General features: G+C 54.6%; 1 protein-coding gene across 2 annotated transcripts in view; it reads right to left on the bottom strand.

Moving 5' to 3' along the window:
• HSPA12A (heat shock protein family A (Hsp70) member 12A) overlaps window positions 1-13,041 on the bottom strand; it is a 138,250-nt gene that overhangs the window by 82,943 nt on the left and 42,266 nt on the right. Inside the window, exon 2 of one of the 2 annotated variants that reach the window (XM_088019824.1) lies at window positions 3,856-3,864. The exons of the other annotated variant lie outside the window; for it this stretch is intronic. Within the exon in view, the coding sequence (XP_087875950.1) occupies window positions 3,856-3,864 (9 nt within the window). The remainder of the gene's footprint in view (window positions 1-3,855; window positions 3,865-13,041) is intronic. 2 annotated transcript variants of the gene reach the window in all.

The raw sequence follows: 13,041 nt of genomic DNA, 5'->3' as shown, positions 1-13,041 counted from the left end.
CTCGCCATGACTGTCTGGTCCTCTCTCACAGGCATTCATGAGGAAGCTCAAAGTTCCCCCAGTGATCTTAAATGCCTAAAAATGGCATAACAAATTAACCCAGATTGTCATTTCCTCCCCGTGATTCAATCAGCCTGGCCTGGCTCAGGGGAATCCCCTTGTTTTAATCATGTTTCTCTTCAAAATCACTCTTGCTAGGAGCAAGGGATGCCATTCACGAATATTTGGTTCCAATTATCTCTCACCTCCTCCACCCTTATAATTTAATAAGCAATTTTGTTGAGAGACTTCCTTTAGAGAATATGCCAGAGACTTAAGAAAAGGCTCACTTTGGTGCATGTGGGCCCCCAGGGACATGCTGGCTTTGTAATCACAAGTCATCCCCAGAAAGTTCCAGCAGGCTGACAGCCAACCCTGTCCCAGTGTGGAATGGGGAGCTGCAGTGCCCCTCTTGGGGGGCTGGAGGGGACACCCACTCCAAGATCTGCCCCCCACTCATGACCCTGAGGTGGGCTAGAGTTGAGGAGAGGAGAGCCAAGGCCCCCGCCTGGGTCTAGCAGGTTCTGATCTGTCTGCTCCATACTGTTTTCTTCTCTCCTGATCAACCTGGGGGCAAAACTGGCCCGGGAGACACAGGCTCTGGAAGGAGGCAGGAGAGAGACCAGCAGAGGCTAGGGGCCTGGCACTGAGCGGCCCACACAGGCTGGAAAGGGCTACCTGGAGAAGGCAGATGCACTGGCTCTCCTCCTTTGGTCCAGACTTTGTGTTTGGCCACCACCCCCCCTCCTTTGTCTTCTTCCCCCGTCAGTGATGGCAAGCAATGGTGGGTCCCCCAAGGCAGGGCAGATGGGAGCAGGTGCTGCTCCCCCAGCACCCTTCACCCACTAGGGCTCTGGCTGAGCCTTAGGCTCAGGTGTATTAAGGAAGGAAGGAGCCCTTGTCCCTATCGGGGCTCATCCCCACGGCTCCTGTGCAGCTTCTCTTGGCTCTGTGTTTCCTAATTGCACGTGCATTCAATAGGGAGTCACCACTTCTTCTAATCCCTTGTAGTCCCAGTATCTCACGTGCGGGGCTACAAAAGCAGCCCGTGGAAATAGTTCGGCAGTTCCTCCAAAAGTCAAACCTAGAATTATCAACTGAACCAGCAATCCCGCTCCTCCGTAACAGATCCGAGAGAACTAAAAATCCCTCTTCGTACAGTAAGCAGTGCACAAGTGTTCACAAAAGCCCTGCTCACAACAGGCAAAGGCGGAAACGCCCCAAACCCCCTCAGTGATGAACGGGTAAGTAAGATCTAGTTTATCCATACAGTGGAAAGTAATTCAGCAATAAAAAGGAATAAAGTTCTGACACACACTGCAACATGGAGGAACCTTGAAAACATTATGCTAAGTGAAAGAAGCCAGACACCAAAGGACAATACTGTCTGATTCCATTGATAGGAAATGTCCAGAATAGGCAAATCCCTAGAGACAGGCGGCAGATTGGCAGGTGCCAGGGGCTGGGCGGGGGTGGGGGGGGGAGAGGAGTGACAGCTAATAGGGATGGGGTTTCTCTTGGGGTGATGGAAATCTGAAATCGGCAGTCATGGTTGCACAACATAGTGAATATACTAAAACCCCACTGAACTGTACATTTTTACCTTGGCGAATTTTATGTTCTATTAACTATATCTAAATTTTTTTAAAAAGCAGTCTGCTATGGTCACCCTGACTTTTACCCCAACACAACTCCATATTCCTGGCAAGCTTGCTCTTTGACCCACCCCAAATACCTCTGCTGCTGGGGGAGATTTTCTTTTTTTTTTTTTTAAGATTTTATTTATTTATTTGACAGAGAGAGACACAGCGAGAGAAGGAACACAAGCAGGGGGAGTGGGAGAGGGAGAAGCAAGCCTCCCGCTGAGCAGGGAGCCTGATGCGGGGCTCGATCCCAGGACTCTGGGATCACGACCTGAGCCGAAGGCAGACGCTCAACCACTGAGCCACCCAGGCGCCCCCTGGGGGAGATTTTCAGGACAGATTTGGGGACAATGTGGGGGTGACATCCAGCGCAGCACACCGAGACATATAAATCAGACATTCAATATCTCTGTCCTTGGAAGTCCCCCGGCCCAGCCACCAGCAGGTTCTCCTTTCGCCACGCCGGCTTCCCCTTCCTCCAGCCACCCGCCCTCCTGCTGGACCCAAAGGGCCTCCGATTCGCAATCACAGAAGCCCAAGGTATGGCCTTGGTGGTGGTCACTTCTTAAGAAGGCCTTTTCTTCCCTCCCTGCTACAGCACTATCAGAAAGGAGGAGGCTTAGAGAAAGTCAAATCACCCAGCTACTAAGGGGGGCAGTGGGTGGGGGCTCCAACATAGACCCTTGTGGTTTCCCATGGTGGTGGCCGAGTTCTGGGGAGAAAGGTCCTCACCGCTGGGGCTGGGGCCTGAGGCAGCCAAAGCACCAGCAACTGGCCCTCAGGAGCCATGTCTCCCTGGCTGTTCTTTTACCCGGAATGACACTGTCGGTAAGATCTGTCACTCCCGATGCGCTCGGCTCAGGGTGGCTGCATGATTGATTCCCCCCCACCCCCCACTGAAGTCCAGGACCGAGGAGCTCTTCACGGCTCTGAAACATGCTAATTAGGTTTAGGCAATCGAGGTCAATAAATTAGAGCAAAACAGCTACTGATTCTGTTATCAACTCTCCTGGAGATGCACAAAGCATCAGAAACGATAGGGAGAAAAATGAACAAAACAGCTCAGGAGAGCATTTACTCTTCAGAGGTTCTGTTTTCTCAGTAAATGTTTAATTTTTTTTTTTTTTTTTTTAAGGAGCATGATGCTGCAGGAAGACATCTTAACGAGCGCAGGCCTCAGCTCCCTGGCTCGGGATTGATTCTCCGCCAAGTACCCTCCCGACAGCACCAGCTCTCCAGGAGAGAGCTCCAGGGGCTGGGGGCTACAGAGACCCGAAGTCATGCAGGCCAGTCCCCAGCCGTGGAGAAGTGCAGAGCTCAGACCTCGGCTCAGATCTCCTCCTGGCCACATCCAGACAGAGAGGGGTGACCAAGCAGGGAGGGGCCCCTGCTTTATTAAGTGTAGCCTCAGTGTGAGGCACTCAATGTACTGGGTCTCAGTCTGTCCTCAAAAGAGCCCAAGGAAAGACATGTGGTGTGAGCCCATTTTGTGGATGAGGACACCAAGCCTCAGAGAGGTCGGTGACTTGTCGTGGTCACACAGCTGCCAAAAACAGAGCAAAGAACCCTGGGTCTCGCATAACTATCAAGAGTCTGGCTTGCATGGACCCCTGCACGCCCCTCCTGGAGAAGGCAGAAAGGCCCCAAACCCCCTCAATGATGAATGGGTAAGTAAGATCTAGTTTATCCATACAGTGAACTTCTCCTGGAGAAGTTCAAAGCCAGTCCGCAGATGAAAGGCTCCCTGCAGAACTGTCAAGAGAGGCAGAAGGGGCAGCCATGGGGAGGTCCCTGTCCTGTCCGGAGCCCCTCTCCTGTCTGGAACGGGCCAGGTCTCCTGGGGACAGCGCTTGGCTGGACCAATCAGATGCCTTCCTTGGGTCTGTAACTTTGTAAAGGATTCAGAATATCTCAAAGTAAGTGTGATGGCTCAAAGCCATGAGGCATAGGGGTGTGCTGGGGGTGGGGGGGACGCAGTGGGGAGGCTGAGAGGGCGACTGAAGCCACATAGGAGAAGGCAGGTGGCAGAGAGACACCAGACCTCAACATAGCCCACCCCAGGAGCCACAGCTAAAATGTCGGAGGGTCCCAGGTTCCTAAAGGCCCCCTGGCTGCCTGGTTGTCCCAAGGCTCTCTGCTCCTCCCTGCTCCCCAGGCTCCGCACCACCCCCACCCAGTGGCCCTGTGTCCTTGAGAACAAGGAGCACTTCTCAGGGCACCAAACTTCTCTGAATTTGCTTAAAACATAAAAGCCTCAACCACGTAAAAGCCTTCTCTAAGGATTGCTCATGTATCTCTCTGCGGGGGGAGTGGGGGCGGAGATTTTTATGTTTAAAGGGGAGAACCACCTCTCTCGACCGTGGACTCTGTGTGTGCTGGGACGGGGGCAGCAGAGAGCAGGCTTGGGCCTTCTCTAGTGTGTTCAAGGGGCCTCAGTGTGCAAACGCGGGGGCGGCCGCTCCTGGCAATGGGGGGTGCAGACAGAAGGTATGGAGATGCAGACGGGGGCTGTCCAGGCTGGGGACCACTTAGACCTCCCCCATTTCTATGGTATAAGGTCACAGATGTTGCCCCCACAGAGCGTCTGGTTGCCCCACTGACATACTCAACAGAACCACATTCACAGAGAGAATAAAACTAGGAGGCTCACCCAGAGCTCTTGCTCTCAGCTCCCATCAGCAGGAGGGAGGCCAAGCAGCGGGGAGGGGGGGACGGAAGCCTTGACAGCCATTTGGGACACAGGCCAAAACGGAAACCTAGGGGTGATCTCAGCAGTGACGTCAGTGTCAAGCCTCGGGGGGGGGGAGCAAGCCTCCTCCTCCGGGAGCTGAAATGGGAACCGAGAGAGGAAAAGGGTTTTAAGCTGGTCAAGAGTTCAGGGCAGCGCCCAGGTCTGAATCATTTCCTGGGCCTGGACAGAGGGGCCCCCGAGGATGTTTCTGGAATGAATAAATCCAAAGGGATGGGATCGTAATTGCACGATCCCATTAAGGGGAGCCCCAGGCTGCCTGCATGTTTGATAGGGCTCTCAGGAAGAAGCCGGAGAGGCCGGCAGGCAGGCCGGTGGTTTCTCCCCGCTGTGGCTGGAGGTTTCTCTCCAGGTCAAGGGGACTTGCCACAAGGGGTCCAGGCCCTGGATCAGGAGGGCTGCCTCTGGGAGCAGACGATGGGGAAGGGATGTGGCCTCTGAGGGGGCTTGGGGACCGAAACACAGAGATGGGGGGTCTGGAGGGTGGTGACTGTACCCTGGAGCTACACTGATGCCAAACTCTAGCCAGACAGCTGCTCCAGGGGTGGCGCGTTCCCAGCCTCGGCCACACCTAAACATCCCCTGAATCTCCCATCTCCCACATATGCCAGGCTAGCTATACTCCATGAACTCGGTGACGGGTCACGTGGGAGACAGTGGTGGCCGCATGGGGCAGGGGTCTGAGCTTGGCCAAACGGGGAGCACAGGATGGAGTCGGGAGGGGGGGCGACAATAGGGCTCCACCTTGGGACGGGCTGGCTCAGGGTGTCTCTGAGATGCCCAAAGGCAGGTGTCCAGACAAGTGTCTCTGGGGACCATGGGCATGAGGAGGGGCAGGGGAGGGACTGAGCAGCCTGTGAGTGGATGAGCTCATCCTGGAGCTGGTGTGCAGGAGGACAGGGGAGGAGGGTCCAGGACGGTCCCAGGGCCCCGACATTTACGTGGTGGCAGAAGAAGGGGCCCTCAGAATGCACCCCCCCTTGCTCCAGGGCCAGGGAATAGGACCACGGGACCCACAGGCGGACCAGCATGTAGGGAGAACCACCTGCACGTTCGGCCCAGACCCAGTGCTTTGTCACTTGCATGCATGTTCGGGGCGCAACCGTTCCAGCTCTTTTGCAGATGTTGGAACTGAGACGCACAGAAGTTAAATGACAGCTAGAAGGCAGACCAGCAGATGGGGCCTGCTAGGGACTGAATGCCCTTGTCTCCCTGGAGTCCATCTGGAAGCCCTCATCCCCACTGGGATGGCATGAGCCGGTGGGGACTTTGGGGGAGTGAGTAGGTCATGATGGTGGAGCCTTCCTGTGGGATCAGGGTCCTTACAGAAAGAGACAGGAGGGAGCCTGCTTCCTCTCCCTGCTCCCTGTATCCTCCACGTGAGGACATAATAAGAAGGAGTCGATCTGCAAGCCAGAAGGGGTTCTCACCCGAACCCCACTATGCTGGCACCCTGATATCAGACTTCCAGCTTCCAGAACAGTGAGCAATACATATCTGCGTTATAGCGGCCCCAGCTGACTGAAATGGGGCCGGAGGCTCTCGAGAGCCCTAGTGAGATGAGGAGAGTGGGTGGGTCAACACCCCCCCCCCAGATCCTCGCAGCCCCAGAAAGCTTCTGTCAGCTCCATGAGGAATGAGCCAGCCTCTGCTGGGCCCTCCTTCCTTCTGTTCTTTGTCCTCTAGAGAAGCAGCCAGAGGTGCCAGCAAGTCAATAGGTATCTCCCTGTTTCCCCTCAAGAGGCCCCTGGCTGAGGTCATTCGGCGGGAACAGCAGGGTTACAGAAGCAGGCCCCACACGCCAACCCCTAGAGATGGCAGCTCAGGCCGGGCCCACCAGGCAGCCCCGGCCCAGCAGGCAGGCAAAGTGTGGGAGGCCCAGGAGCCGTGCCTGGGTCAGAGCCCCCCTGGTCGGTGGGAGGATTCTTTCCTGCTCCCAGAGGGTCTCAAAAGAGAGCGGAGGGTGACATGCCTCTGTCACCTCTAAGCCTCACCCTCACCCATGACCTCCCTGCCCCTACTTATCATAAGTAAGTAAACAAACCAACCGACCACTTAGCCACCTCCTCGTGCCCTGGCCAACCTGCCAAGGCCTCAGGGGGTGTCTCCGCTAACAGTTGCCAAATCGCCATCTGAGAAAGTCCTTCTCACTGACCGGCTCCGGGAAGGGATTCCACTCAACTAACAATTATTAAGCTCTGGGCTGGGCCCAGGCTGTAGACAAGGGCAAGGCTGCAAGACAGGCCCCCCTGGAGAGTTCAAAGTACATGGATGATGATGATGAAGACAGCAATGATGATGGTCATCATCATGGTGAAGGAGCAGGACACTAGGTGCTGGCAGGACCTAATGCAAATTAAGCCCCTGCCACTGTTCAGTGGAGTGACATCACTTACCCTCTCCGACCTTGAGCATCATTAGCTCTGACATGTGCGGAGGAGGGTCATATTCACCACAGAGCAGGCGCTGAGGATCCCAGAAGATATTGGTCCGAGACCTAGGTCAGTGGTTCTCAAAATGTGGTCCCCAGACCAGCTGCATAAACATCATTTGGGAACTTACTAGAAATGTAACTTCCCAGGCTCCAGCACAGACCTACTGAACCGGAAACCCTGGGCAAGGCTCATCGGCTGTGCTTTCGCGGGCTCTTGCCACAGTCTGAGAGCCCCTGGGGGGGACAGGGACGTCAATGGTACTTTTCGGTCTCTCCAAAGACTGGCCCTGCTAGGAAGGATCTGCCTTCTCGGAAGCAGGAGTTGGTGGCTCGGCTCTACGTCTCTGCAGGCGAGCAGGCATGCCGAAGAGGTCTTCTGTGTGCCCTCAGTCCATGCCACCAGAACACCTGGGTCCGCCATCGCCTGAGCCCCTCTCCCAGGTCTCCAGCCTCATCCCACCCTGTAGGCCATTCGGGCCCTGAGCTCCTCCTCCCTGGCAGGCCCCACTGCTGCCGCTGCTGGGGCTCTGTGTTGGGGTGCCCAAGATGCGGGTCCCACCTCTGCCCTGTCATCCCGACCTCCTTCTGTCGGGGGTATCAGGTCACCATCACCCCTCCACCAGCTTTCCACCGCTGACCCCTCCACGGTCACCCCACTGCCTTGGGGGACCCCAGCATGTTCTTCTCCCCGCCTCCCATCCTGTGGCTTGACTTCATTAGTGTCGTCTGGAAAGCCTGGCACAGGCCCCCCCAAGGGGCGGGGCCGAAAGCCCATACCAGCGATTGTTGTCATCTGTGGCGCCTTCACTGTGACCCTGAACGTGTGAGTCCTTCACCCGCACACCTGCAAAGGGGCATTATGACCCCATTTTATAGATGAATGACTGAGGCTCAGGGGCGCACAGGGGCACAAAACCAGCAGAGGGGAGGCCTCGGATTTGAACTCCTCCTTGTCTGACTCTGAGAGGGAGTCGTTATGGCTGCAATCAGCCAATATATCTTCCAGAAATGGGAACTCTAATACTGAGTCTGAAGTTGTTTCCTGACTGTTCTGTACTAGCTCATCCCTTCCCCCAAACCTTCAGGACAAGTGTGCTCCTCCCAATAGCCTGGTGACACACTTTCAAGCGCCTGATGTGAGCTGACAGGAGAAGGATGTCCCCTCCCGCCAACCACCATTGTTCCGGGGATCCTCGGGGCTGCTGGGGTGAGGCCCGACTTCCCTCAGGGTTTGGGAGGGCGCTGGGCCATTTCATCCGTATGTGAAGGGAACAGCCGAGCCCAGAAGCCCGAGCACTTGGAGACGCCAGGGGTTCAGAAGAAACAGGGAGATTTCAAGATTCCATGACCCAACAGCCTGGCCTGACTCTGCAGCCCATGTGGCCCCTCTGTGGCATCCTGTGTCGGTACTTCTTGGGGTGGCTGAGCCCTCCCCTAGAGCACAGGGGCTCCTGCGGTCCCCTCACAAGGCCCAGAACGAAGCCAGGCCCTGGAATATGCCCTCTAATGTGCTGACTCCACCCAGGACTAGATGGGGGCGCGGATGCCCTACAGAAGGGGGGTTTCAGGGACAGGCTTCAGGTGCACCTGCTGTCCTCTGGGTCCTCTATGGCGTCCAGTTGAGTGTCCCATCCCGCTCATCTCTGCTCTGAGGAACTGAGTGTCCCACCCCGCAGCCTCTGCTGCTAAGCTCGACTGTACCTTTGCTCCTGGCGCCCCTGTCGGCAGCCCACTTCACCCCTGGTCTTTGCTCGTCCCCCCCCCGCCCCATGTCTCTCAGCACCTCTGTGCACCTCAGGAAACACCACCCACTCCTGCGGCTGCTGCAGGAGACCTGAGGCTCCCGTGCGGGCACACCTGGGAGCACCACCTCGGGTCCATCTACTCGGACTCCTCCCTCCCCGGGACCCCTCCCTCCTCCCCCCCCCCCCCCCGGGTTTCTCTCAGAGGTTCCCCAGCTCTTGGCCACGCCTTCCCATCTCTCCCAGGCAGGGCGGAGGGAGTGCTTTCTCTTTCCCCTTCCTGTCTGCTGGCAACTTGGCTTCCACGGATGCTGACTTCTATTTACGGCTTACAGGAAAGCTCTGTGATCAAAGTCCCTGGTAGTGACGCTTCCTACTTAGAGGGGAGCTTCGGAATTTAGAAAGACTTTTTTATCTTTCAACAAAGCCCGGCTTTTGAGACCATTCTTTTGCCAAGGAGGCAAAACAAAATAAAAAGTCGAATTCGATTGTCATAGCTGAGCAATGAATTTACTATTCTAGCAGAAACCCATCCATTCTCTGAAGCACTCAAACCCATGGATTCAATGGGTGTCACCGAGCATCAGGATTTAAAGGCAATTAAAAATACATCAGTTTTATTCTTTAGAATGTGATCTCCATTGGACGCTAAAAACTACAAACTGGTACAACATGGACTTAACGTAATCTCATTAGTTAGAATGATAAATGCTACTTAGGAATACATATATATTTTTAGAGAGACCTATAAAAGTGTGATGTGAGTCTGGGGGCCCACAATGCATCATATAAATTGCTTAATGCCTGCAGTAGGAACCTGGACAGGGTTCAAGAACGGGAGATATGGACAACTTGGACTCAGTTCAAGTTTGCTTTTAATTTGATTTACTCCCGAAGCACCCAAGAAGCAGCGTATAGTGTAAATCAGAGCCAAGAAAGCCTCTGGGCGGACCGTGGCTCAGTGTATCCCTCTGGGCTGCACTCAGACCCCCACGTGGTGGTGGGGACACCAGCCAGTCCGGAGCAGCAGGGGCAGAGCCTGTCAGCCTCAGCACCACCTGCTCGTTGCACAGTTGCCGGGCCGCCCTGGGCACTCTCCCCACATCTGGGCCCACACACGCTCTCTTCCATTTATGCCCTCCCGGGAACGCTCCACGGGCAGCTCGGGAGTGGCCCACCGTGCTGGTGAGTGGCCAAAAGAATCTAAATATAATAAAGGAAATCGTTGAAAAGAATGTATTTTAGAATAATTCTGTCTTTCTTTTCTAAGCCCTGCATTTCGCGAGCGGGACTCCTCAGGGGGACGGAACCTCAGTGCGGCCACCTGCCCCTTCCTTCCCCTTCCTTCCCCATCGCATCTCTCCACCCTCACACCCATTCCATTTGCAGCAGGAGGGCACACACTCGGAGGTGTGCTGGTAAAGGTTTAGCAACGGCTCTCATGGCTGATGCATGCAGCGTCTGTAGACTCCCGCAGTGTGAACACTCCTACCAAGGCCGATGGCAGGCTACCAACATGATGTCAGCGGAGGTGGAGTTGGAAAGAGACGTACACCGTTAGGTCCCATTTCCATCATAGAGATACAGTAAACGTAAATAACCTCCAGCACGGTGACAATAGTAAAACGATTAGAAAGGACTATTTTGTCATTACCTTTGTTTTTAAGGTAATTTATTCCATTGTAATATTCTATCTTTTCATTTTCAGTAGTGGCTGTGTCTAACAACTGGCTCACAGAAGGCCTGAAAATTTAACGTTCAGCTCTCAGCACCTGGTCCAGGCCAGCTCCAGCACATCACTGGGCATGTCCTCATGGGCCCCGGCAGGTTGGAAAGAGGAAGGGCATGCCCCGCCACTAGACACAAGATGGTTACTTGACATGTCCAAACAATATAGCCTTTAAATAGGCACCTGATTTTGCTGATTCATGGTTGGTTTTTTCTTCCACAAGCCCTTTCCATGTTGTGCAACGCAGTTAATTCACCAAAGGGCAACTGGGCACTGACTAGTCACAGTAAAACCTCAAGGTGGCGCTCTAACAGCAGGCCTTAACTGGTGCAGAGGCGTTAGCTCTTCAAAGGAGGCCCAAGGCCCTCAAGAAACCAGTCAAAAGGAGCTGCCCTCTGACGGAAGCTTTTTGTTGTCGTGTTCATCCAAGGACAAGAGAATTCTCCTTTCCTGCGCATAATGCCCTGGATTCATCCATGCAGGCTGGAAGGGTCCATCTGCCCTTGGGTCACGAAGGCGGTGAATGCTGCTGTAGGTCAGTTCACCCCTTTCAAGTTAAGCAACAAAACATCCTTCTTAAAATTCTCAAACCAACAACCCTCACTCCTGGTACATGGTTTCAGAACCATCCCAAGGCCTCAAGCAGCAGTGGCTTCTCTTTGCACCATCGCAAATCATCAAGTCATGGATGCACATCTGGGGAGCTCACACAGGTGCAGTAGTATCCTGCCAACGCTGAAGGTCCGGCGCAATTTAGATCGGAAGCACATCTGGGCACCCAAAGCAAATGTGAGAGTATGAGGGCGGAAGAGACAAACTCCTACAGAAGAGCCCAGGCAAGGCGGGGCCTTGGGTGAGTCTGGAGGAAAGGATAGAATTCCCTGACATGGCAGGGATGGGGAGGGTGGGTGCCTCTCCCTCAGAGAGGATGACATTCCTGCTCCACCGAACTCAGGCGGGGGCATGTGATGGACTCTCTGCCCAGTGAGTTGTGAGAGGAGGTGATACTCAGGGCCAAGATGCCATGTTCTTGTCTCCCTTGCAAGAGACCAGGAAGGTTCCAGGCAGAGACTGTTCTGTTAGCCTCTGGATAGTGTCAGGATATATGTGGGGAGGAGCACAGAGCCCAGTGTGGACGAGGAATAGGGTGGTGTGTGCATGGCCAGGGCAGAGGAGTCAGCGAGGAGAGATGGGGCTGGGGAGGTGGGGCAGGGACGGATTCAGAAGGGCTCTGAGCGTTGTGTTCTCCTAGCTCCCCTCCCTTGTCTACACGCACCCACTTAGGTGACTACAATGGCCAGAGGACGTGGACGGTGCCAGCCCGCCCTGGAGGAGCTTAGAGTCTTTTGAGAGGAGGCACGCCATTAACTAGAGAAGGCCAGTGCCCAGCACAAGCTGTTCTAGCACTAACTCATTCCCACCCAAAGGGTAGGGATCCACGTCATCTGCGTCATCTCCAGGGCCTGCCCAGCACGGGGCACCTGGGAAGAGCAGGATTTCTTTGTACGTCTGCACAGCGCCATCACCTACTCCGTGTCCTGCAGCCTCCGCGCACACAGCACTTGTCTGAGAACACAAGGCTTAGCAGCTTCCCTTGGGAAGAAGGGTCCAGGCTCCAGGGGCCCATTCTCGACCTCCCGTGTCTCAGGGACCCTCTGGTCGTCTGGAGAAACCTATGGATCCCTCCTCAGAATCATGTTTTTCAATTTATAAAATAAATCACACAGGATTACAAAGGAACCTAGTTATTCACCAGGATTATCAAAATCCTTCTAAAAAATGTGATAGAGGGACGCCTGGGTGGCTGAGTCAGTTAAGCGTCTGCCTTCGGCTCAGGTCATGATCCCAGAGTCCTGGGATCGCGTCCCGTCAGGATCCCTGCTCAGTGGGGAGCCTGCTTCTCCCTCTGCCTGCCGCCCCCCCCCCCCCGCTTGTGTGCTCTCGCTGACAAATAAAATCTTTTTTAAAAAATGTGCTAGAGTAATATACATGCTTCTTCGTTAACACATGAAAATTATCAAAGATCTGGTAGGGACTTATTACAACTGCAATCTTGAAGTAGATATCTTAAAATATCTACCAAAAAAGCGATGTGACGTGAGAGGATCTGTGATGTCTCTGAGGGACCAGCCGCAGGCTCTGCCAGCTCTGTTTGGTTTGCTGCCTCCCTTCCTAATGGAAGGAAATGCTAAATTTCATCTGGCAGTTACTGAAAATAAGAAACACGCATTTGTTTCCATCCCAAGTTCACTGACCGCTTGACTCCCTGCCCCATTAAGGACGCCTGCTCTGGGCCGCCCTGTGTGGCTCAGCCTCTCGCCACCTGCTCAGTGCCTCAGCGCCCCCTCAGTTGTCACTAGGAACGCAGCTAAGTCATCCCTGAGCCATTGCACACGCGCATGCGCACATGCTCTCCTGGCTCTCGACAGTTTAACAAAGATGCTGGTCGCCGTGAAATGTCTCAATAAAGGCTGACGGAAGTGGCGGCAGGAACCAGGTGGCTGTGGGTCCAAGGTGAGGCCAAGCGGACAGGCTTTCCTGCGGTTTGTGCCTTGTTCTCAGAAAGTCCCTTCCTCTGCCCATCCGAGGTGATCGGGTAATTGTTTCTAAAAGGATCAAATTCAAAGCACTCAGCCTCTCTTCTGTCTTTCCCTTTCACCTCCTCCAGTTTTAAATCAAACTCTCAGCTGTCAGCCACCCCGGGA

This window comes from Eumetopias jubatus, unplaced genomic scaffold, assembly GCF_037043125.1.
Source record: "Eumetopias jubatus isolate StellerSeaLion01/CBP00866 unplaced genomic scaffold, mEumJub1_p1.0 scaffold_17, whole genome shotgun sequence".
Lineage (NCBI taxonomy): Eukaryota > Metazoa > Chordata > Mammalia > Carnivora > Otariidae > Eumetopias > Eumetopias jubatus.
This window is presented reverse-complemented; position numbering and strand designations above follow the sequence as displayed.